A 22,978-nucleotide genomic window follows, 5' to 3' on the forward strand; every position below is an offset into this window, starting at 1 on the left:
TAGATAGATAGATAGATAGATAGATACTTTATTAATCACAGGGGGAAATTCACATAATACTACAGCTCCGCCTTTAGCACGGTTATCCCCCACAAACTCACCCATAAACTGTCTGCACTTGGCCTGCACCCCACCCTCTCTGACTGGCTCCTAGACTTTCTGACTGGTAGGCCCCAGTCTGTCAGGATTGGTAATAGGATTTCAGCCACCATTATAACAAACACAGGCACCCTAGAGGGATGCGTCCTCAGTCCCATCCTCTACACCCTGTTCACCCAGGACTGTGTCACTTCCCACAAAGATAACATCATCCTAAAGTTCGCAGATGTCACCGCAGTGATTGGACGCATCACTGGTGAGGATGAGGTGTCCTACAGGAGGGAGGTAGACAGTCTGGATTCATGGTGTGAGGACAACAACCTCACCCTCAACACAGACAAGACAAAGGAGATGATAGTGGACATGAGAAAGGAGAGGAGACCTCACCGGCCACTGCTCAAACGAGGGCTTGAAGTGGAGAGGGTGAGCAACATTAAATACCTGGGTGTCTACATCAGTGAGGACCTCACATGGGCACTTAACACCACACAGCTGGTCCAGAGGACTCAACAGTGGATGTACTTTCTGAGGAGGCTGAGGAAGTTTGGTATGTTGACTAAGATCCTCGGCAACTTTAACAGCTGAATTGTCAAGAGCATCTTGACCAGCTGCATCACCGTGTGGTACGGCAACACTACTGTGATGGACCGCAAATGCCTGCAGATAGTTGGAAAGACTGCTGAGAAGACTGCAGAGTCCACAGGAGAACTGCCTCAATCCTCAGGGACCCCCAACATGAACTGTTCACACTACTACCCTCAGGCAGGAGGTATAGGAGTATGAAATACAGGACTTCCAGGCTAAAGAACTATTTCTTTCCCAAGGCCATTAGATAGATAGATAGATAGATAGATAGATAGATAGATAACTTTATTAATCCCAAGGTTAAATTCACATACTCCAGCAGCAGCATACTGATAAAGAACAATATTAAATTAAAGAGTGATAACAATGAAGGTATAACTGACAATAACTTTGTATAATGTTAACGTTTACCCCCCCCCAGTGGAACTGAAGCGTCGCATAGTGTGGGGTCTCCTCAGTCTGTCAGTGGAGCAGGACGGTGACAGCAGTCTGTCTGTCGCTGAAGCTGCTCCTCTGTCTGGAGATGATCCTGTTCAGTGGATGCAGTTGATCCTCCATGATTGACAGGAGTCTGCTCAGCGCCCGTCACTCTGCCACAGATGTCAAACTGTTCAGCTCTGTGCCTACAATAGAGCCTGCCTTCCTCACCAGTTTGTCCAGCCGTGAGGCGTCCTTCTTCTTTATGCTGCCTCCCCAGCACACCACCGTGTAGAAGAGGGCGCCTCAACCGTCTGACAGAACATCTGCAGCATCTTATTGCAGATGTTGAAGGACGCCAGCCTTCTAATGAAGTATAGTCGGCTCTGTCCTCTCTTGTACAGATCATCAGTATTGGCAGTCCAGTCCAGTTTATCATCCATTTAGACTACTAAATAACTGACTGGAGTTTACAATCATGGTTCACCTCATTCTGTTTACCTCACACAACTGTATTTGACTCGTCCATCACACACCTACCTGCACAATTACACTTTATACTTCTATTCTGTTTTTATACTTTATGCTGCCTCTGTTACTTATTATCTATCTGCTACTTATTATTTATGTTTATCTTTATACATTGGTTTTGTCATTTGGTGTGGACAGCAAAAAAAGAATTTCATTGTACATGGAAACGTGTCTCCTTACTGTGCACATGACAAACTTTGAACTTCCTTCTGTGGGAAAGACTTTACATTTCTAAATAAAAAGGCAACAAACAGGTAGTGCAATTCAAGAAGCACCAAGTGGAGACCAGGCAGTCACCGGCTGTCTATCATGCATAACATGGCGGGGATGCGGTGGTGTGTTAGGAACAAAAGGATGGAAATGAAAATGATCAACCTTCAGGGGGCTGAACTCAAAGACACCCCGAAAATCAAAGGGACGCAATGATGGGGGGCCTGACAACGTCCTAATGAGATGACAGATGGTGTCAAGGGGGAGATCTGGACCAGGGCATCACCGAGCTCCTGGACAGGCTGAGGCGTCGGGTGGACCCAAACAATGTCCCACCCAGAGGTGTTCTATTGGATTGAGGTCAGGTGAGTGAGCGTGGGAAGGGGGGCAGTCTATGGAATCAATTCCTTCATCCTCTCGCCACGAGGCCAGGCATTGTCGAGCACCAGGAGGAGCCCAGGAGCCCCTGCACCAGCATAGGGTCTGACAATGGGTCCAAGGATTTCATCCTCATACCTAATGGCAGTCAAGGTGTCATTGTCTAGGCTGTAGAGGTCTGTGCGTTCCTCCACGTATTTGCCTCCCCAAATATACCATCACTGACCCACCACCAAACCGATCACCCTGAACAATGTCACAGGCAGCATAACGTTTTCCACGGCTTCTCCGGACCCTATCATATCAGTCACTGGTGCTCAGAGTGAACCTGCTCTCCTCTGTGAAAAACCATAGGATGCCAGTGGTGGACCTGCCAGTTCTGGTATTCTATGGTCAATGCCAATCTAGCTCCACAGTGCCCACTAGAGGACATCAGACCCTCAGGCCATCCTCATGAAGTCTGTTTCTGATTCTTTGGTCAGAGACATTCACACCAGTGGCCTGCCTGCTGGGGGTCATTTTGTAGGCTCTGCCAGTGCTGATCCTGTTCCTCTTTGCCCAAAGGAGCAGATACCAGTGGGTCCTACTGATGGGTTAAGGACCTTCTACCAGGGGCCCTATCCAGCTCTCCTAGTGTCACTGTCTCCTGGAATCTCCTCCATGCCCTTGAGACTGTGCTGGGAGACACAGCAGACCTTCTGGCAATGCCAGTATTGATGTGCCTGCCATCCTGGAGAAGTTGGACTACCTGTGCCAACTCTGTCTGGTCCAGGTATGGCCTCATGCTACCAGTAGTGACACTGAGTGTAACCAAATGCAAAACGAGTGACAAAACAGATAAGGAGGGAAAAATGTCAGTGGCCTCCCTCCACCGGTTAACCCATTCATTCCTGTTTTGGGGGGTCGTCTCATTGTGGCCCCTCTAGTGCACCAAAGCAGCTGACACTGAAGAACAAGCCCCTCTGCTACTTCTCTGAGCAGATCAAAAGCCCACAAGTGTCATTGACTTGATGCCTTACTCATTAAAAAAAAGGGTCTTTTTTTTTGAGTAGTACCCTGTATGTATAGGGTGGTCCAAATCTAATTATGCAGTTTTCATTACACTATAATTTAAGTTTATTACATAGAAAATCACCCAAAAAATCCCAAACCATCGAGAAGTGTGCGAACTGACGACATGAAGAATGGTCTTTGCGCCGAACTGGAATCGTCCCCACATAAATCAAAGTCATCCAGATGATCTGGATCTGCATAATTAGATCTGGACCACCGTGTATACGTCAGATTCAGATCAGGTTGGGGAGCAGGCACTGGTACAGCATGTTGTTGCACCCACCACACGACAAAAGAGCTCAGGATCCTGGTTTTTCCAACCCCTTGGGAAGACACACGGTCCAGTCCCACCGTCTGGAAATGACCCTCTATCTGGTGTTACATGGGGGGGGGTATCTTGTTCTGGTCCAGCAACTCCGTTCCTATGAGTTGATCCCACTCAGGTAATCGTGCCACACGGCCATAGTGCCGTAAGTGACACTCACTTATAGTGTACGTTATGTGCCTCATTCAGGACCCCCCGTGAGCAACGCAAAGTCACAGCAGCTGCACCCAAGGATTCTCTGAAGAGACGCACATGGAGTCCAGTCTTCATCTCAGGTCACTGGAGAGCATCCATGTCTCACAAAATAGGAAGCACCAGGATGCTAAAGACTTGGACCTTCATCCTTTGGCAGATTTTAGGAGCGCCACACACCCCTTTAAAGTGACCTCGTGACCTCCCATGCTGTTCAAATCCGTCTACTGACTTCATAGGAAGAGTCACGAGAGCCATGAATGTCACTGCCGCGGTAAGTAAACCTCTCGACGTGGCTGACACTCTCACCGCAGACAGACACACTGCTGCTGTGCCCAAGAGGTCATTAAAATGGTGTGCGCTCCTGTCTCGTGTGTGCGCGCATCTCTCTCTCCACAGGAAATGCACAGGGAGAGACAGAACATGTACAAACCGAAAGGGAAACTGGCTTGTTCATATACCGAGTGTGTGGTCGTGAATCGAGGCAAAAGTTTGGTGAACTTTTTGGTCATAAACCGATTTGTACATATACCGAGACGTTCGTGAACCGAGATTCCACCGTACATATGTACACAAAAATTGAATATAGCACACTAATCTTGGCCACTTTGGACTAAAATTCAACCATTAAAAATGCACATCAACCACACCCAAAACAATCAAAACCCTAAAATAATAAACTTTATTTTGACACATAAATAAGACAAACTTCACTGACACAATCATCAAGCAGCCAAAAATATGAAGACGTCAGCCAAATTTCTCCATCACTGACCCGTCTGTCCTCTTTCAGTTCTGAGAGCTCCGCTTTTCCGTTCTCCTCTGGGACAGCCCCCTGCTGTTGCCACGGACTCTCGTGGGTTTCATCGATTTGAAGAGGGTCTCAAGGTTTTTCCGGGTTAGCTCCACTTCGTCCTCAAATTTCTGGATCTGCTGACGGCATTTTTTCCTCTGCAAAAGATTGGAAGAGGTGTAAGGAACGAAAAGAACAAACAAACCACACCATCTTTGTTTACGCAAAATAAAGTAACAGCATTTACAAACCCCTACAGCGAAAAAAAAATAAATAGATTAAACCCCACGGTTATCAAAACATCTCAAAATGCACTGAATATCAAGTTAAATCCGATTGGGTGAAGTGCAACAATCCTCCCCAGGTTCATTGGTGCTCTCGTAACGATTCTGTAATGGCTCTTTTACTGGGTCGGGTGGTTCCTCATTGCTGGAAATGAGTGCATTGCATTCTGGGAAGGCTTCTTTCCATATGAAGTTGGTTTCCTGGGGCTTTGAACAGGTTCCTAATATGTGGAACGAAACGGAAATCTTTATGGTGTAGTAGGCAGGATACCAACAGATCAAGAAAACCTGAACTTTGTATGATTGATAGCAGGTGAAGGTCCTCCTAAAATTATATAAAATTCCATTGGGTTTCTATCAGTTATCTAACAATCTGTATTTGTTCATGGCACCTGTTACAGATCTAAATAAATGAATGTTCCAGAGAACCCTTTACATCTACTTATTTGGTTGACCCCTTTATTCAGGGAGACTTACAACTTTTGATACAATTGGTTCTATAAATGAGAGCTGGCCTCGGTACGACAGGCGGGTGAGATAAAGTCCAAACAACTGTAGACACGATCAGGATGTCCGGCCACGGGAGGTACCACGATTAACTTCTCAGCTGCACAACTTTGCTGTTGTAAACTCCCCTTTCTAAATATCGAAGGAAGGAATTACTTCAAACACAATCTGAACTCAGAGTACTTTAATTCCTGTTGCTATGATCTACAAACAAAATCAAATACATACACTAAGTCACGACGTTACATACAAGTACCCATTTTAAATACTCTGCACATGCAAGTTTAACAAACATTTGGGCCTCCTTATATCAAATTATCTATACTACTTACTTTTCTACAAGCATAGCACAGCATTAATGGCTCAAGTGATAGGAGAAAAGGACAAAACTATTCTCACAACGTGCAGCAAGTAAACAAAAGGAACGAATGAAGTACGAAGCCTGAACTTTCACCTGCAAATACTGTATGTAAGAAAAGTTCATCTGCCATTAGAGGTCGCCATTTGACCTGACAAAGGACTTTGACAGGTTCCTTTCTTCTTCTTTCGGCTGCTCCCGTTAGGCGTCGCCACAGAGGATTATCTTCTTCCATATCTCTCTGTCCTCTCCATCTTGCTCTGTTACACCCATCATCTGCATGTCCTCTCTCACCACATCCATAAACCTTCTTAGACCTTCCTCTCCTCTTCCCTGGCAGCTCTGTCCTTAACATCCTTCTTCCACTAAACCCAGCATCTCTCCTCTGCACATGTCCAAACCACAGCAATCTCGCCTCTCTGACTGTCTCCCAACCGTCCAACTTGAGCTGACCCTCTAAAGCCCCCATTTCTAATCCTGTCCATCCTTGTCACACCCAATGAAAATCTTAGCATCTTTAACTCTGCCACCTCCAGCTCTGTCTCCTGCTTTCTGGTCGGTGCCAATGTCTCCAACCCATATAACATAGCTGGTCTCACTCCCGCCCTGTAAACCTTCCCTCACTCTTGCTGATACCCGTCTGTCACAAATCACTCCTGACACTCTTCTCCACCCACTCCACCCTGCCTGCACTCTCTTCTTCACTTCTCTTCCACAATCCCCATTACTCTGTACTGTTGATCCCAAGTATTTAAACTCCTCCAACTGCACCAACTACTCCCTCATCCTCACCATTCCACTGACCTCCCTCTCATTCACACACATGTATTCTGTCTTGGTGGTCCTACTGACCTTCATTCCTCTCCTCTCCAGAGCAGATATCCACCTCTCCAGGGTCTAATCTCGTCTGTCAGCCTGTCCATCACCATTGCAAATAAGAAAGGCCTCAGAGCCGATCCCTGATGTAATCCCACCTCCATCACTCCTACTGCAGACCTCACCACTGTCACACATCCCTCGTACATATCCTGTGCCACTCAAATACTTCTCTGCCACTCCAGACTTCCTCATACAATACCACAGCTCCTCTCAGTCACCCTTTCATTTGCTTTCTCCAGGTCCACAAAGACGCAATGCAACTCCTTCTGGCCTTCTCTCTACTCCTCCATCAACACCCTCAGTGCAAACATCACATCTATGGTGCTCTTTCTTGGCATGAAACCATCCTGCTGCTCACTAATCACCTCACTACTTAACCGAACTTCCACTACTCTTTCCCATAACTTCATGCTGTGGCTCATCAATTTGATCCCCCTGTCATTACTGCAGTACCATCATCCCCCTTATCCTTAAATAGCAGCACCAGTACACCACTTCTCCACTCCTCAGTCATCCTCTCACTTTCCAAGATTCCATTAAACAATCTGGTTAAAAACTCCACTGCCATCTCTCCTAAACACCTCCATGCTTCCACAGGTATGTCATCTGGACCAACAGACTTCCCATTCTTCATCCTCTTCATAGCTGTCCTTCCTCCTTGCTAATCTGATGCACTTCCTGATTCACTATCTCCACATCATCCAACCTCTTCTCTCTCTCGTCCTCTTCATTCATCAGCCTCTCAAATTCACACTCACCTCGCTTTTGAGTACGTTTCCATCTTTATCCTTTATCACCCTAACCTGCTGCTCATCTTTCCCAGCTCGGCCACTCTCCATCTCGCCCACAGGTCCTTTTCTCCCTCTTTAGTGTCCAACCTCTCATAAGCCTTTTCTTTAGCCTTCGCCATCTCTCTCTTCACCTTGTGCCTTAGCTCCTTGAATTCCAAAAGCTAATTGTCAAATTTCCTAAAGACTTAACATCATTTTCTGGAATTTTCCAAACTGTTTAAAGGCCCAGTTAGCAAAGTGTTGTAAATTTTTGACCATTTCACAATCCCAGTGGGTCACAAAAAGGTGAAGTACTACGATGTCTGTGAACACTGGGGGCAAAAATGACATTTGCCCTGCACAAAGTAGACATCTTCAACGATATGCCAGATTTATAGTTTGTTAGCATAAAATCTGCAGAGGGTTATAAAGTTATGAGTTTTAAAGAACTTACCCAAAGTGTATGTGAACTTGTGACCAACTGTACCACCTACTCTATAGAATACATGCACGACTGCTAAGTATTTCCCCCCCAATCCCTTTATCCCAGCGATTCTCAACCTTTTTCTCCTTGTGAACCCCTTCAAAAAACCGGAATAAATTCGCGAACCCCCCTGTAGTCATTACGATAGGTTTATCCTTGTAGGTTGGATGTTTTGTTTCAATGTGTCTATGAAGAAGTGATGGTTTTAAACTGCTGTTGGAGGTTGTAATCCCACCTCCATCACTCCTACCGCAGACCTCACCAGTCACACTCCCCTCGTTCATATCCTGTGCCACTCCTGACTTCCTCATACAATACCACAACTCCTCTCTGTGGACCTGGAGAAAGCATACGACAGGGTGACTTAAAGACGCAATGCAACTCCTTCTGGCCTTCTCTAAACTTCTCCATCAACATCTTCAGAGCAAACATCACATCTATTGTGCTCTTTCTTGGCATGAAACCATCCTGCTGCTCACTAATCATCACCTCATTTCTTAATTGAGCTTCCACTACTCTTTCCCATAACTTCATGCTGTGGCTCATTAATTTTATCCCCCTGTAGTTACTGCAGTTCTGCACATCCCCCTTCTTAAATATCGGCCCACCAGTACACTTCTCCACTCATCATCCTCTCACTTTCCAAGATTCCATTAAACAATCTGGTTAAAAACTCCACTGCCATCTCTCCTAAACACCTCCATGCTTCCACAGGTACGTCATCTGGACCAACAGCCTTTCCATTCTTTATCCTCTTCATCACTGTCCTTACTTCCTCCTTGCTAATCTGATGCACTTCCTGATTCACTATCTCCACATCATCCAACCTTTTCTCTCTCTCGTTCTCTTCATTCATCAGCCTCTCAAAGTACTCTTTCCATCTCCTCAACACACTCTCCTCACTTCTTTATCCTTTATCACCCTAACCTGCTGCTCATCTTTCCCAGCTCAGTCCCTCTGTTTAGCCCACCGGTCCTTTTCTCCCTCCTTATTGTCCAACCTCTCATACAACTCCTCATACACCTTTTCTTTAGCCTTTGCCACCTCTCTCTTCACCTTGTGCCTTATCTCCTTGCACTCTTGTCTACTTTCTGCATCTCTCCAACTATCCCACTTCTTTGTCATCCTCTTCCTCTGTATACTCTTCTGTATTTCCTTATTCCACCACCAGGTTTCCTTTTCCTCTTTCCAGATGTCACCCTTACTACATCTGCTGTAGTTTCCCAGCTGTCTGGTGACTCTTCACTGCCACCCAGTGCCAGTCTCACCTTCTCCCTAAACTCAACCTTGCAGTCTTCCTTTTTCAACTCTCACAATTTGATCCTTGGCCCTCACTGTCTTCTTCTTCTTGATCTCCGTCATCCTACAGACCACCATCCTATGCTGCCTAACTACATTTTCCCCTGCCACCACTTTGCAGTCTTCAATCTCCTTCAGATCAACTCATCTGCATTGGATGTAATCTACCTCTCAACTCTTGTACGTCACCCTATGTTCCTCCCTTTTCTTAAAGTACGTTTTCACCACAGCCATGTCCATCCTTTTGGTAAAATCCACTATCCTCTGACCTTTTATTCCTCTCCTTGACACCATACCTACCCATCACCTCCTCATCTCCTCTGTTTCCTTCACCAACATGTCCATTGAAATCCACCCCAATCACCACTTTCTGTCCCTTGGGCACACTGTTCATCACTTCATCCAACTCACTCCAGAAATCTTCTCTCTCACCCATTGCACACCCAACAACATTCATCATCACCCCTCCAATTTCCAGCTTCATAATCATCACTCTGTCTGACACTCTCTTCACCTCTAAATCACTCTTGACGTGCTGTTCCTTCAGAATAACTCCTACTCCATTTCTCCTCCCGTCCACACCATGATAGAACAATTTGAATCCCCCTCTGATCCGCCTGGCCTGACTCCCCTTCCATTTAGTCTCTTGCACACACAATATACCAACCTTCCTTCTCTCCATCACATCTGCTAACTCTCTCCCCTTACCAGTCAAACTGCCCACATTCAAAATTCCTACCCCTCAATTCCACTCTCTTTACCTTCCTCTGGACACGTCTCCCCCATCTTCTGCCAACAGTAGCCCAATTTCCACCAGCACCCTGTTGGCTAACTGTACTGGGGCGGTTGTTAATCCGGGGCTCAACTGATCCGGTATGGAAATTTGTATTGTTATCCGCATGTTGAGCTGGCAAACTTTTACACCAGATGCCCTTCCTGACATACAATAACCCTCCCCATTTATCCAGGCTTGGGACTGGCATGCTGGTTTGTGCATCCCCTGTGGCTGGGTTTTTCTTGCATCACATGGCAGCAGTGGGATTTGAACCCACGCCTCCTGAGACTGGAGCCTAAATCCAGCGCCTTAGACTGCTCGGCCACACTACCTCACCGAACATTCTGTAACACAATCGAGGTTATTCATTTCACCGGTCAGTGGTTTGAATGGTGTGACTAATCAGTGTATAGGGAGACCCCTTAACTGCTATACACTTAGTGGCCACTTTATTAGGTACACCCATTCAACGGCTTGTTAACACAAATATCTAATCAGCCAATCACAAGGCAGCAACTCAATGCATTTCGGCCTGTAGACCTGGTCAAGACCACCTACTGAAGTGCAAACCAAGCACCAGAATGGCAAAGAAGGGACTTTGTGCATGAAAATCTTAGCAGGTCAGCAGTTTCTGAAATACTCGGACCAGCTCGTCTGCCAGGCCACCACATTCAACCATCTGTAAAGGTTTACAGAGAGTGGTCCGGAAAAGGGAAAAAACATCCCGTGAGCGGCAGTTCTCCGAGTGAGAAATGACAGAGGAGAATGGCCAGACGGGTGTGAGCTGATAGAAAGTGCGACAGAAACTCAAATAAGCACTCGTTACAACTGAGGTGTGCAGAAGAGCAGCTCTGAACACACAACATGTCAAACCTTGAAGAAGGTGGGCTACAACAGCAGGAGACCACACCGGGTGACAGTCCTGTCATCTAAGAACAGGCAACGGAGATTCCAATTCACAGAGGCTCATCAAAATTGGTCAACATAAATTTGGAAGAACATGGCCTTCTTTTCCGAGTCTCGATTTCTGCTCTGAAACTTGGATGGTCAGGTCAACAACATACAAGCAGGGATCCATCCTGACTTGTATCAATGGTTCAGGCTGGTCATGGTGGTGCGATGGGGTTAACTGATATTTTCTAGGCACACTTTGGGCCCCTCAGTACCAACTGACTATCGTTTAACTGCCACAGCCTACCCGAGTACTGTTGCTCACCATGTCCATCCCTTTAGGATCTCATGCCAGCTCCTTCCAGCCTGATAACGTGCCATGTCACAAAGCTCAGATCATCTCAAACTGATGTCTTCAACATGACGGTGAGCTGAATGGACTCGAATGGCTTCCACAGTCAGGGGATCTCAGTCCACTAGAATACGGGTGTTAAACTGCAGTCCTGGAGGGCCGCAGTGGCCGCAGGTTTTTATGCTAACCATCTTCATTAGTGACCAGTTTTTGCTGCTAATTAACCTCTTTTGCTTTAATTGTAATCGACTTGGCACAGGCCCATTGTTTCTCTTTTTCCTTAATTAGCAGCCAAACAATGAGACACAAAACAAGCTGCCACATGACCAGCTCACCTGTGCCCATTACACAATATCTGAAAATAAAGAAAAGTGATGGTCTTGGTAAGGCTCATCTCTTAGGTCACAAAAACCTCTTTGGAAATGTCTGCTGTGGCAGAATGAGAGCAGCAACAAGCCATGGAATTAAATAACGGGTTTGATTATCAGCAATAATCGGCTTCTCATTAAGAGATCGGTTGGAGTGAAATTGGTTGCGTTTGAAATCCCAATTTAGCTGGTCATCTGGTGAAATGGAGTTTGAAGCCAGACTCAGCTTGTCATTTGTTTGGCTCACTTCAAATTGCATTTCTGTTTGGCTGTCATTTAACGAAAAAAAAAAATACATTTTTGTTGGCTTGTTTCACATCTCATTTCTGTTTGGCTGACATTTAATGAAGAAACAAATCAATTCAGAGGGCTGAATCCTTAAAAAGAAGGCTATTAAAATGAAGGGAATTAGCAGTGTAAACTTGTCACTGATTAAGTAAAGGGTGAGAATGAAAACCTGCAGCCACTTAGGCCCTCCAGGCTGAAAGTGCGACACCCCTGCTCTAGTGCACGGGTGTCTAACTTCGGGCCTGGAGGGCTGCAGGTTTTCATTCTAACCCTTTATTTAATCAGTGACAAGTTTACACTGCTAATTCGCTTCATTTTAATAGCCTTGTTTTTAAGGATTTAGTCCTCTGCGGTCAAAGGAGCTCTCCATGCAGCTGAAAGAAGCCATCCTTAAGCTACAAAAACAGAAAACACCCATCAGAGAAATGGCTACAATATTACGAGTGGCAAAATCTCCGGTTTGGTACATCCTGAGAAAGAAAGCAAGCACTGGTGAACTCAGCAACGCAGAAAGACCTGGACGTCCACGGAAGACAACAGTGGTGGATGATCACAGAATCATTTCCATGGTGAAGAGAAACCCCTTCACAACAGCCCACCAAGTGAACGAGACTCTCCAGGGGTCGGCGTATCGATATCCAAGTCTACCATCAAGAGAAGACTCCATGAAAGTAAATCCAGAGGGTGCACTGCAAGGTGCCAGCCACTCATAAGCCTCAAGAACAGAAAGGCTAGATTGGACTTTGCTAAAGAACATCTATAAAAGCCAGCAGAGATCTGGAAAAACATTCTTAGGAGAGATGAGACCAAGATCAACCTACTAGAATGATGGCAAGAAAAAAGTATGGAGAAGGCGTGGAACAGCTCATCACCCGAAGCATAGCACATCATCTGTAAAACACGGTGGAGTCAGGCAGTGTGATGGCTGCCAGTGGCACTGGGACACTCGTGTTTATTGATGAGGTGACACAGGACAGAAGCAGCCGAATGAATTCTGAGGTGTTCAGAGACATCCTGTCTGCTCAAATCCAGCTAAATGACGTCAAATTGTGTTTCATGATACAGATGGACGATGACCCAAAACATACAGCCAAAGCAGCCCAGGAGTTTATTAAAGCAAAGAAGTGGACAATTCTTGAATGGCCAAGTCAGTCACCTGATCTTCACCCAACTGAGCAGGCATTTCACTTGTTGAAGACTAAACTTCGGACAGAAAGGCCCACAAACAAACAGCAACTGAAAGTAAAGGCCTGGCAGAGCATTAAAAAGGAGGAAACCCAGCATCTGGTGATGTCCACGAGTTCAAGACTTCAGGCTGGCATTGTCAGCAAAGGGTTTTCAACCAAGTGTTAGCAATGAACATTTGATTTCCAGTTATTTAATTACTTCTGAGCCCCTGAGATGAAGGGATTGTGTTCAAGAAATGCTTTAGTTGCCTCACATTTTTATGTAATCGTTTTGTTCAACCCACTGAATTAAAGCTGAAAGTCTGCACTTCAACTGCATCTGAGTTGTTTCATTTAACATTCATTGTGGTGATGTACAGAACCAAAATGAGAAAAAAGTCGTCTCTGTCCAAATATTTATGGACCTCACTGTACATAAAAACACAAAAAAATTTGTGGTTGACAGTGCACAGTTGACTTCGTCACCCTCATGTTCCTTTCATGAAACAGAAAGAGCCATACACAGATTGAAGTCAGGGCAATTTGTATGTTTAAAAAAATAAATAAATAGACGTGGCCACCCACAGCCCCCAGGCGGCGCACTCACAATGTAGATGCACAGACGCTCCATCTCCAGCATGAAGTACTCGTCAACCAGCAGCTCTTTGTAGTCCTTCTTCAGCTGCAGAAAGCCACATTTTGGGTTGCGCTTGGAGTGCTCAAGCCTGGGAAAGAATTCAAACATGTGAAAATGTGTCTTTAGTGGAGTAAGTGAGCTCAAGGAGTTTGAACACATGGGGGTTATAATTATTTGGGTGGTGGGGGGGAATTGAATCAGATCAAAGTCCTGTCACTTATTCAAAATCATTAGAGCGGGTTGTACAGAACTTGAGCATCTTCTTGACACCAGGGGGTCTTTTTAATTCACACAACAATGCTGTATGGGGGAATAAAAAAAAAAAACGCACTAAACACAAAGCACATATGGGGGATACCAAAATAAATAATCCTCCATCCTACTACTGCAATGGGATACTCGCAGGCTGCTCAAACCACCGCATATGCAGCTTCAACATTACAAGAACTAACAACTCCAATCCCTTAACCCCCATCCTTAAGTCATTACACTGGCTTCCAGTTAAACTTAGGGCAGATTTCTAAATCCTCCTTGCAAATAAAACCTTAACTTGGTCAAGGACCTTACCTACTTCTCCAAGCTTCCAATATAGTGTGGAAGGACTGGGGGAGAGAGGATCATCAGGACAGCTTCTCCCACAGGCCAATACAGGTGCCGGTCATCAAATTAGAATATCATGACAAAGTTGATTTATTTCAGTAATTCCATTCAAAAATTCATTCATTACACACAGACTGATGTATTTCAAATGTTTATTTCTTTTAATTTTGAGGATTATAACTGACAACTAATGAAAGTCCCAAATTCAGTATCTCAGAAAATTAGAATATCAATTAAGACCAATGCAAAAAAAGTATTTTTAGAAATGTTGGCCAACTGAAAGGTATGAACATGAAAAGTATGAGCGGGTACAGCACTCAGTATTTAGTTGGGGCTCCTTTGGCCTGGATTACTGCAGCAATGTGGCGTGGCATGGAGTCGATCAGTCTGTGGCACTGCTCAGGTGTTATGAGAGCCCATGTTGCTCTGATAGTGGCCTTCAGCTCTTCTGAATTGTTGGGTCTGGCGTATTGCATCTTCCTCTTCACAATACCCTATAGATTTTCCATGGGGTTAAGGTCAGACGAGTCAAGAACAGGGATACCATGGTCCTTGAACCAGGTACTGGTAGTTTTGGCACTGTGTGCAGGTGCCAGGTCCTGTTGGAAAATGAAATCTGCATCTCCATAAAGTTCGTCAGCAGCAGGAAGCATGAAGTGCTCTAAAACTTCCTGGTAGACGGCTGCGTTGACCTTGGACCTCAGAAAACACAATGGACCAACACCAGCAGATGACATGGCACCCCAAACCATCACTGACTGTGGAAACTTTACACTGGACCTCAAGCAACGTGGATTCTGTGCCTCTCCTCTCTTCCTCCAGACTCTGGGACCTTGATTTCCAAAGGAAATGCAAAATTTACTTTCATCAGAGAACATAACTTTGGACCACTCAGCAGCAGTCCAGTCCTTTTGTCTTTAGCCCAGGCGAGACGCTTCTGACGCTGTCTCTTGTTCAAGAGTGGCTTGACACAAGGAATGCGACAGCTGAAACCCATGTCTTGCATACGTCTGTGTGTGGTGGTTCTTGAAGCACTGACTCCAGCTGCAGTCCACTCTTTGTGAATCTCCCCCACAGTTTTGTTTCACAATCCTCTCCAGGGTGCGGTTATCCCTATTGCTTGTACACTTTTTCTACCACATCTTGTCCTTCCCTTCGCCTCTCTATTAATGTGCTTGGACACAGAGCTCTGTGAACAGCCAGCCTCTTTAGCAATGACCTTTTGTGTCTTGCCCTCCTTGTGCCAGGTGTCAATGGTCGTCTTTTGCACAACTGTCAAGTCAGCAGTCTTCTCCCTGATTGTGTAGCCTACAGAACTCGACTGAGAGACCATTTAAAGGCTTCTGCAGGTGTTTTAAGTTCATTAGCTGATTAGAGTGTGGCACCAGGTGTCTTCAATATTGAACCTTTTCACAATATTCTAATTTTCTGAGATACTGAATTTAAGACTTTCATTAGTTATCAGTTATAATCATCAAAATTAAAAGAAATAAACTTTTGAAATACATCAGTCTGTGTGTAATGAATGAATCTAATATACAAGTTTCACTTTTTGAATAGAATTACTGAAATAAATCAACTTTGTCATGATATTCTAATTTTATGACGGGCAACTGTAGAGGGCAGGCTCCTTGGTTCCCAATGGGGCCATGGGTTATGAGCATGGGCGCTCAACCCTGTTGGAACCCGTTATCACCGCTAGGGGGCACATGGACTTTTCCAGGGCCTTATTTGGTCACACCCAGATGTATGTCTGGAAGAAGCTCATTCGGCAGCTGGAGTCTGTCCAGGTGCCCTATATAAAAGGAGCCACCTCACTCCATAAGTTGGCCAGAATACGTATACACACACACACACCAGTCCGCTCTGCTCACGCTCAACCACTAGATGCACTTTTAATTTTTTTTTTTTTTTCAGCCATCCATGTGAAGAGACAACATCAAAACAAAATGAAGCAAATTCGGCGACTCCACAACATGCAAGTGAAACACCTCAGCAGTTGATGACAAGGCTTGAAGTTGTCACTAAAAACCATCTATCTGGAGGTGTTATTTCAAGACAAAAGGACCCATATGCCCGTCATATGGCTAAGATGTGGCATCATAGCCAGTGGGGTAGCAAGCACAGGTGGGTCCATGTCCTCTTACGTTAACCGACACCTCTCTAAGTTCATGAATACAGTAAAACTGCAAGGGTGTCTTTGTGAATTTTTTTGTCCCAAAGACCACATGCAGCTAGTTAACGCTAAAACAACATTTCTAGAGCATGTGTTCATACAAATGCTGTAGCTCAAAGTGCTTTGCAAGATAAAGAAAGAAAAATATAAAAAGATTAGGCAATGCTATGTAACAAAGAATAAAGAAAGATCTGATGGCCGGGAGGGTGGGCAAACAACCCAAAGACCACCCACCGGGCATTCTACCTAACAAATGATCTCAAATCAGTCCTTGTGGTTTTCAGGCTTCACATAGAATATCAGTTACGTAAAAACACACCAAGGACTGTGTGTGTGTATCCTGTCCCTCGGAGCACTCCGATTGGTCAGTGTGTCTTTGGTGAGGCAATCTAGGGAGGCGGGGCTATTGGGAGACATGCAAAGAGAAGTAAGGGAATAGGATCCAACGCTGAGGGAATCGTCTTCAAAAGACAGAAGGTATGAAAGTGGACAGGGGGCGAGAAAGGCACCTCAAAAATAATGGAGGGTCTGAGAAGCAGGGTTTATGGGGACAAGCTTGACAGAGCGGGCACCAGTCAAGAGGGGCTCAGATAGAGGAGAATACAGAGGAAAGACACTACAGGTACATGGCAAAGAACGATAGAGTAAAAAAATAATTGATATCCAACTACAACAGGTAACATGGCTAGCTGTTAAACCATTTCCAGACAAATCCTGATGCTGTCAAGGGAGACGAGCCAGCAACTCGCAGCAAAATCCAAGTTCAAACCAGGAATAGGTGAGTTTGGTATGAACTGAACAGCAAACACAAAAAGTTTCTATAGTCTCTCAGTAGAAAAGAAGGTAACATGAAAAACATTGTTCACTGATTGGATGGTGATAATGTTATTTACATACATAGATGAGGATCAGTGAACAGATTCATGGGTAAATGAAAGAGTAGCTCTTGGGGGTGGCAAGTGGGGCAATCACCCCCGGCCGTGCACCTAAGGGGACCCCCTGCCCCATTTGAGCAGATTGGTCTGTCTGAGTGCACACACACACACACACAGCCAGTCTTGGAGTCTGACCCTAATCAGATGTCCCAACACAGACATTGTCAATTCTCTATTTTCTATTAGACCCTTCCATGTCTTGTTCTCTTCAAGTCTCCTCTCTTGCTTCTTTCGGTTTTTGCATACAGAATTGACAATGATGATTCCATCCAAGTACAAAGAGGAGTTTTCAGAGGTTAGGGAGGTTGGAAAAAAAAAAATAAAAATGGCAGCTGTTCAGTACTTAAGTGATGTGAAGTCAGTCAGCATGTCGCTGATATTCCTGGTTCTATTAATTCACTTCCATCAATTAAATTATTAATTTTGCAGATTCAGCATAACTCTTGATGCACAGTCATGTGACTTTTGAATCACTTGAAAAATTAAAAAGGTCAGATATGACCCAAAAATTGGATTGAGTCTTCCAGCTGTGTTCTGAATATAACCTTAGTCGCCTGAAACAACTCAGGCACAGCAAACATGGACTTTTGACTCGTTTCTACCACTGTGCCATTTGTCAAGCATTGCCAAAGCATTATCTAGAGGCCAGTTACCCACTTCGCCACTTTTCACAGTCCCTATACATTGTGAACCCCATAAAATGCATACCCTGCCTCACATTTGCACCCCAGAGAAAAACCTGCAGCCCCACATGATGACCAAGCTGCACAACTACCCTGGCACTCCCCAGGTGGCACACACACAGCATACACACACTAACCAGGGGTCATCCTGAGGCTCCCAGCCCTCCAGTTCCGTCAGGCAGAAGAAGCAACGCACAACATCCGGCTCATTTTCACTGGGGCAGTGGACAAAGCCCGCGCGTGCCATCTGTTGGAAAAGAACAGATGAAAGATGAAATTAAAAATTATTCAATAGGGGATGGGGACACCCTAGGGGGAGATTTTCATTCAAGAGATTTAGAGTACACAGGGGGAGAATTAAAAGCAGGTATGAGTGAAACTTAAACAGAATGAATGAAATTTTATATATATATATATATATATATATATAGGTGTGATCATCCAATACTGAGAGCTTGTGGACCCTTTGGACCTCCTATTGAGAGCTGACAGCGACAGCTTCCACATGCAAATTCCACACTTGGAATCAACAGCAGACCTTCTACCTGCTTAGCAGTTAATAAAATAATGAGGGTCCCACTCACTCCTGGCGTTAGGACAGCTTGTCAGTCAAAATGACCAAAGAGTTTAGAGCCCCTGAAAATGGGCGGCGATGTGGGTGTCAAAATGGCTGTCACTCCTAAACAGCTCAGAGAATAAATTGTTAAACCCCAGTGAAAGAAATATGAACGTCTACAATTCAATCACATATCGATTGCTTAATTTCTAAACCCTTGTTGTGGTGTACAGAGCCAAAATTATGAAAACTGTCTCTACTTATGGACCTGAATGTATTTATGCAGCACATGCCAAGCTAGCTGTCTCTGTAGTTTTATTACAAAGCACACACCAGTTTAAAACACATTAGTTTTGAGGTGCCTATTTTGTATTGCTTTCTAATGGTATAGAAACCAGAGCACTGAAAACCGAGTAACTTAGTGCTTTTGGTCTAAAACAGGGGAGGGCTGCAGGTTTTCATTCTGACCCTTTTCCCTAATCCTCCTGATTAACCCCTTTTCCCCTTTGTTTTAAATAGCCCTGAATTGTCCTCTGAATTGATTCGTTTCTTCATTAAATGGCAGCCAAACATATGAGATGTGAAACGAGCCAACAGATCACAGGCTAAACTGGAATGTCAAACTCCAGCCAATTTCACTCCAACCAGTTCCTTAAGAAGAAGCCAATTCTTGCTGTTCATTAAAGAGGTTTTTTGAATCGCCATACAAGTGCCTCACATTGCACCACAGCAGACTGATTTTCTAAGATGTTTTGGTGACCTAAGCAGACCAACATGACCGAGACCTTCACCTTTATTTTCAGGTGAACTGGTCTTGTTTTGGGTCTCATTGATTGGCTGCTCATTATGAATAAAACTTCTAAGGCAGGGAAGGGTGTTGAACTCCGGTCCTGGAGGGCTGCAGTGGCCGCAGGTTTTTCATTCTAACCCTTTTCCCTTAGTTCACATTACAGCAAGTAATTAACTAATGCATATGTAACAATTCCCATGAAAATCTGTTTAAATTGTACAAGCGCTTCCCCATACATGAGCGGCAGAACCGTGAAATTGCTAGCACGTATTGCCCGCCCAGTTCTCACTGCTAATTAACATTTTTTTCCTTCATTTTTAATAGCCCTGTGTTTAAGGAGTCCACCCTCCGAATTGATTTGTTTCTTCATTAAATGACAGCCAAACAAAAATGAGACTTAAAACGAGCAGACAGATGTCCAGCTAAATTGGGCTTCAAACTCCAACCAATCTCTTAATGAGAAGAGAATTGTTGCTGCTAATTAAACTCGTTATTTAATTCCACGGCTTGTTGCTGCTCTCATTCTAGCACAGTTAGCGTAAACTGCTCAAATGTTGATATAAATCTGCGTTTTGTATCCAATATTTGGTGGAGCAAAGTGTAAGCGTATCATGTTTACACAACACAGACATTTCCAAAAAGGTCTAAAGGTGTTGAGATTCATCAAAATCGATATTGATTTTTTTGGATGATTACAATACTTTCCTAATACTTCCATAAATCCATCCATTATCCAACCTGCTATATCCTAACTACAGGGTCGGGGTGATTGTTCTACTGGAGCCAATCCCAGCCAACACAGGGCACAAGGCAGGAGGAAACAAACCCCAAGCAGGGCGCACACACACACATCCATCCACCCACCAAGCATGCACTAGGGACAATTTAGAATCGCCAATGCACCTAACCTGTATGTCTTTGGACTGTGGGAGGAAACCCACGCAGACACGGGGAGAACATGCAAACTCCACGCAGGCGGCAGCGCTACCAACTGCGCCACCCTTTCCCAATACTTTGTATACGGGAAAAAAAAAAATACCGACCGGTGGATTTTGCATAGATTTATTAATATATAGAGAAACAGCAATAATTTTTCACATATATTTATAAGCATCAACTAGACAAGAATTGCGGTGGGCTGGCTTTCTGCCCGGGGCTTGTTTCCTGCCTTACGGCAGACCCCCGTTGCCCTGTAGTTAGGATAATGGACGGATAGATGGAAACGGGCAAGGATATAGTAAAGACGCACTGATAAGCCTGCTCTAATTATTTGTTTAATATAATTACGCTGCGAAAGCCAGAACAAGTGAAGTGTAGTACGAGTGATAGGTGGGGATGTTTTCTGCGCTGAGCAAGAATGGCGTAACTGAAAGGGGAGTGGTTTAGACCAAGGAGAAGTGCCGTCATTGGTCTTTTGGCTTCTCTCTCAGCCCCCCTGAACCCCACGGGGACAGACTGAACAAGTCGCGTACTCAAGGTATCATGTTTATACACACACAGTCAGTCAGAATTCCAAAAATGGTGCTTTCGGGCTCAGAGGTCTAAAACGTCGAGATTAATCGAAATCTCGGGGTAAAATTTTTTGGACAACTACAATACTTTCCCAAGTAGTACTAGGGTGTTGTACCGTGTTAGCCATTATGAATGTAGTGAAAAGTCAAGCGGAATGACACCTTTTATTCGCCAACTAAAAAGATTTCAATATGCAAGCTTTCGAGGCAACTCAGGCCCCTTGATTACATCTTGCCTGAATTGCCTCGAAAGCTTGCATATTGTAATCTTTTTAGTTGGCGAATAAAAGGTGTCATTCTGCTTGACTTTTTAATACTTTCCCAATTAAAGTTATAAAGAGGGGAGTGGGGTGTGAGACTCGAAATGAAAATAAAAATGGCTAGTAACGCGCTACACCCCATAACTGACGCACAAAGTTACCAAGACACATTGTTCCCAGACTACTAAAGGTGCGGTTTGCATTTCTATTTAGAGAGAACGGAGTCGAAATCGGTGCGATCTGGACGGACAGACATTTACGTGTCGCTTTCGGTGTGAATTAAAGAGTATGGCTATCTGACGGCTACTAATAACTTTATTTATATAGCCCAGTGGTTCTGAATCGGGTAAGGGGGGAGGGGGCGAAGATGTGAAAAAAAAAAAAAATGAAAATATGAAAAATACATCTATTGGAACCAAAACCAATTAACTTAAACTGCATTCTGATACTAGAAAAATAGATAGAGAGTTAGATAAATGTCGATAAAAGTAGGTATAATAAAATATGCATCTATGATATATCATTAATTACAAAACAACAAATTGGTATTAGTGGGCTCCTTTCAAAAAACGTTGCGCGATTAATACTGTTATGAAAACTCCGTTCGCAAATACTTAAAGGTTGAGGAACGCTGATATAGCCCCTTTTTCAACAAGCAACTCATGATGCTTTCCACAGATTAAATCAATAAATACGTACTATAGTTACTTGAATATTACCATTAATTAATACGACGATAAAATTTCGGGTCTAGTTCAAAAAGCGGACGCCAAATCAGGGACCGATAAATCGATATTAATCTCAGGGACCTGGGGGCGATGTTAACATCAGGGGGCTACCTCACGGACCTTAAGGTTATATCAAAAGTACACTGTCTAGACCTTAAAAGTCTGCTTTTTTTGAACAAGCCCCTAAAATTTTAATAAATGCAAGCATACTAAACAGAAAAGTAATCTGGGCACTTTCATACAAAATGTTAAACACTAAAGCGCAAAGCAAACCTTCACTCTTCTCAGAGACAGGATCATGTCGCTCTCTAATGAAAAGCCTTCAGATGGTAAAAGAACAACCAGATCTAATTTACATGTATATATACCGTATACATCTACATTTGATTTAGGCAAAGCATAATGTTTTTAGGGATTAGGTTGAAATGTTCATAAACTCTTTTATCCAAGTCTGAGGGGGCAATGCCCCCCTTTCGCCTCCTAAACATTAATTCCTATTAAGTGCGGTTTCTCTCCTCTCATCCAATTTGCTAATGTCGCTCACCATTTCGGGCGTACAGAGACAGTCTTCGAGGAACGGCCAGTCGACAAAGGTCATCAGACGGTTCTTATGACTGTACATCTCCATGTAGTCCACAAGTGCGTTCTGCGCTGCTGCTGCTTCTCCTCCTTCTGCCATCGTGTTTTAGGGATCCGCCGCCACCTTTCGTGCAGTTTAAAACGAGACGCTAATTACAGCAGAGGGAGAAGCCAATGAGCACCTCTAATTAAACCCTTAGCAACTTCAAGTGGGGGTCTGTGGTTTTGTTTTTTTTTTTCTCGTTTACACAGTTCAGAGTCGAAGGAATCCATGGTGGCTAAATAAGGGAAGACACTTGTCTGAGTTAAATCCAATCATCAATGAATAGTTTGGTCCAAAGAGCCAAAGTTCTTAAAATCCGGAGAAACTGGCTTGCTGAAGGGAGAAATTTTTGACTGTATAGTGCCAAGCACCCTGAACCAAACCGAAAGACTCCGGGCGCGGTGTGAGCGAAGAGATGGTGTGGCGCGTGCGCTTTCGCCTCTTTAACTATACTTTTGATTTTATTGGCAACATTT

The 22,978-nt window shown here is 44.3% G+C and overlaps 1 protein-coding gene and 1 non-coding gene across 2 annotated transcripts; both read right to left on the reverse strand.

The window, feature by feature from the left end:
• Positions 1-4,453: 4,453 nt before the first annotated feature.
• birc5b (baculoviral IAP repeat containing 5b) lies at positions 4,454-22,635 on the reverse strand. The gene is made up of 4 exons (XM_039749895.1): positions 22,425-22,635; positions 18,173-18,282; positions 13,612-13,729; positions 4,454-4,741 (listed from the first exon to the last, which is right to left on the reverse strand). Exons 1-4 carry the CDS (start codon positions 22,557-22,559, stop codon positions 4,580-4,582), a joined length of 525 nt encoding a protein of 174 aa, XP_039605829.1. The 5' UTR covers positions 22,560-22,635; the 3' UTR covers positions 4,454-4,579.
• On the reverse strand, positions 10,192-10,271 carry trnal-uag. Its single transcript has one exon. It is a non-coding gene; the product is annotated as a tRNA-Leu (tRNA).
• Positions 22,636-22,978: the final 343 nt, after the last annotated feature.

This window comes from Polypterus senegalus, chromosome 3, assembly GCF_016835505.1.
Source record: "Polypterus senegalus isolate Bchr_013 chromosome 3, ASM1683550v1, whole genome shotgun sequence".
Taxonomy (NCBI): domain Eukaryota; kingdom Metazoa; phylum Chordata; class Cladistia; order Polypteriformes; family Polypteridae; genus Polypterus; species Polypterus senegalus.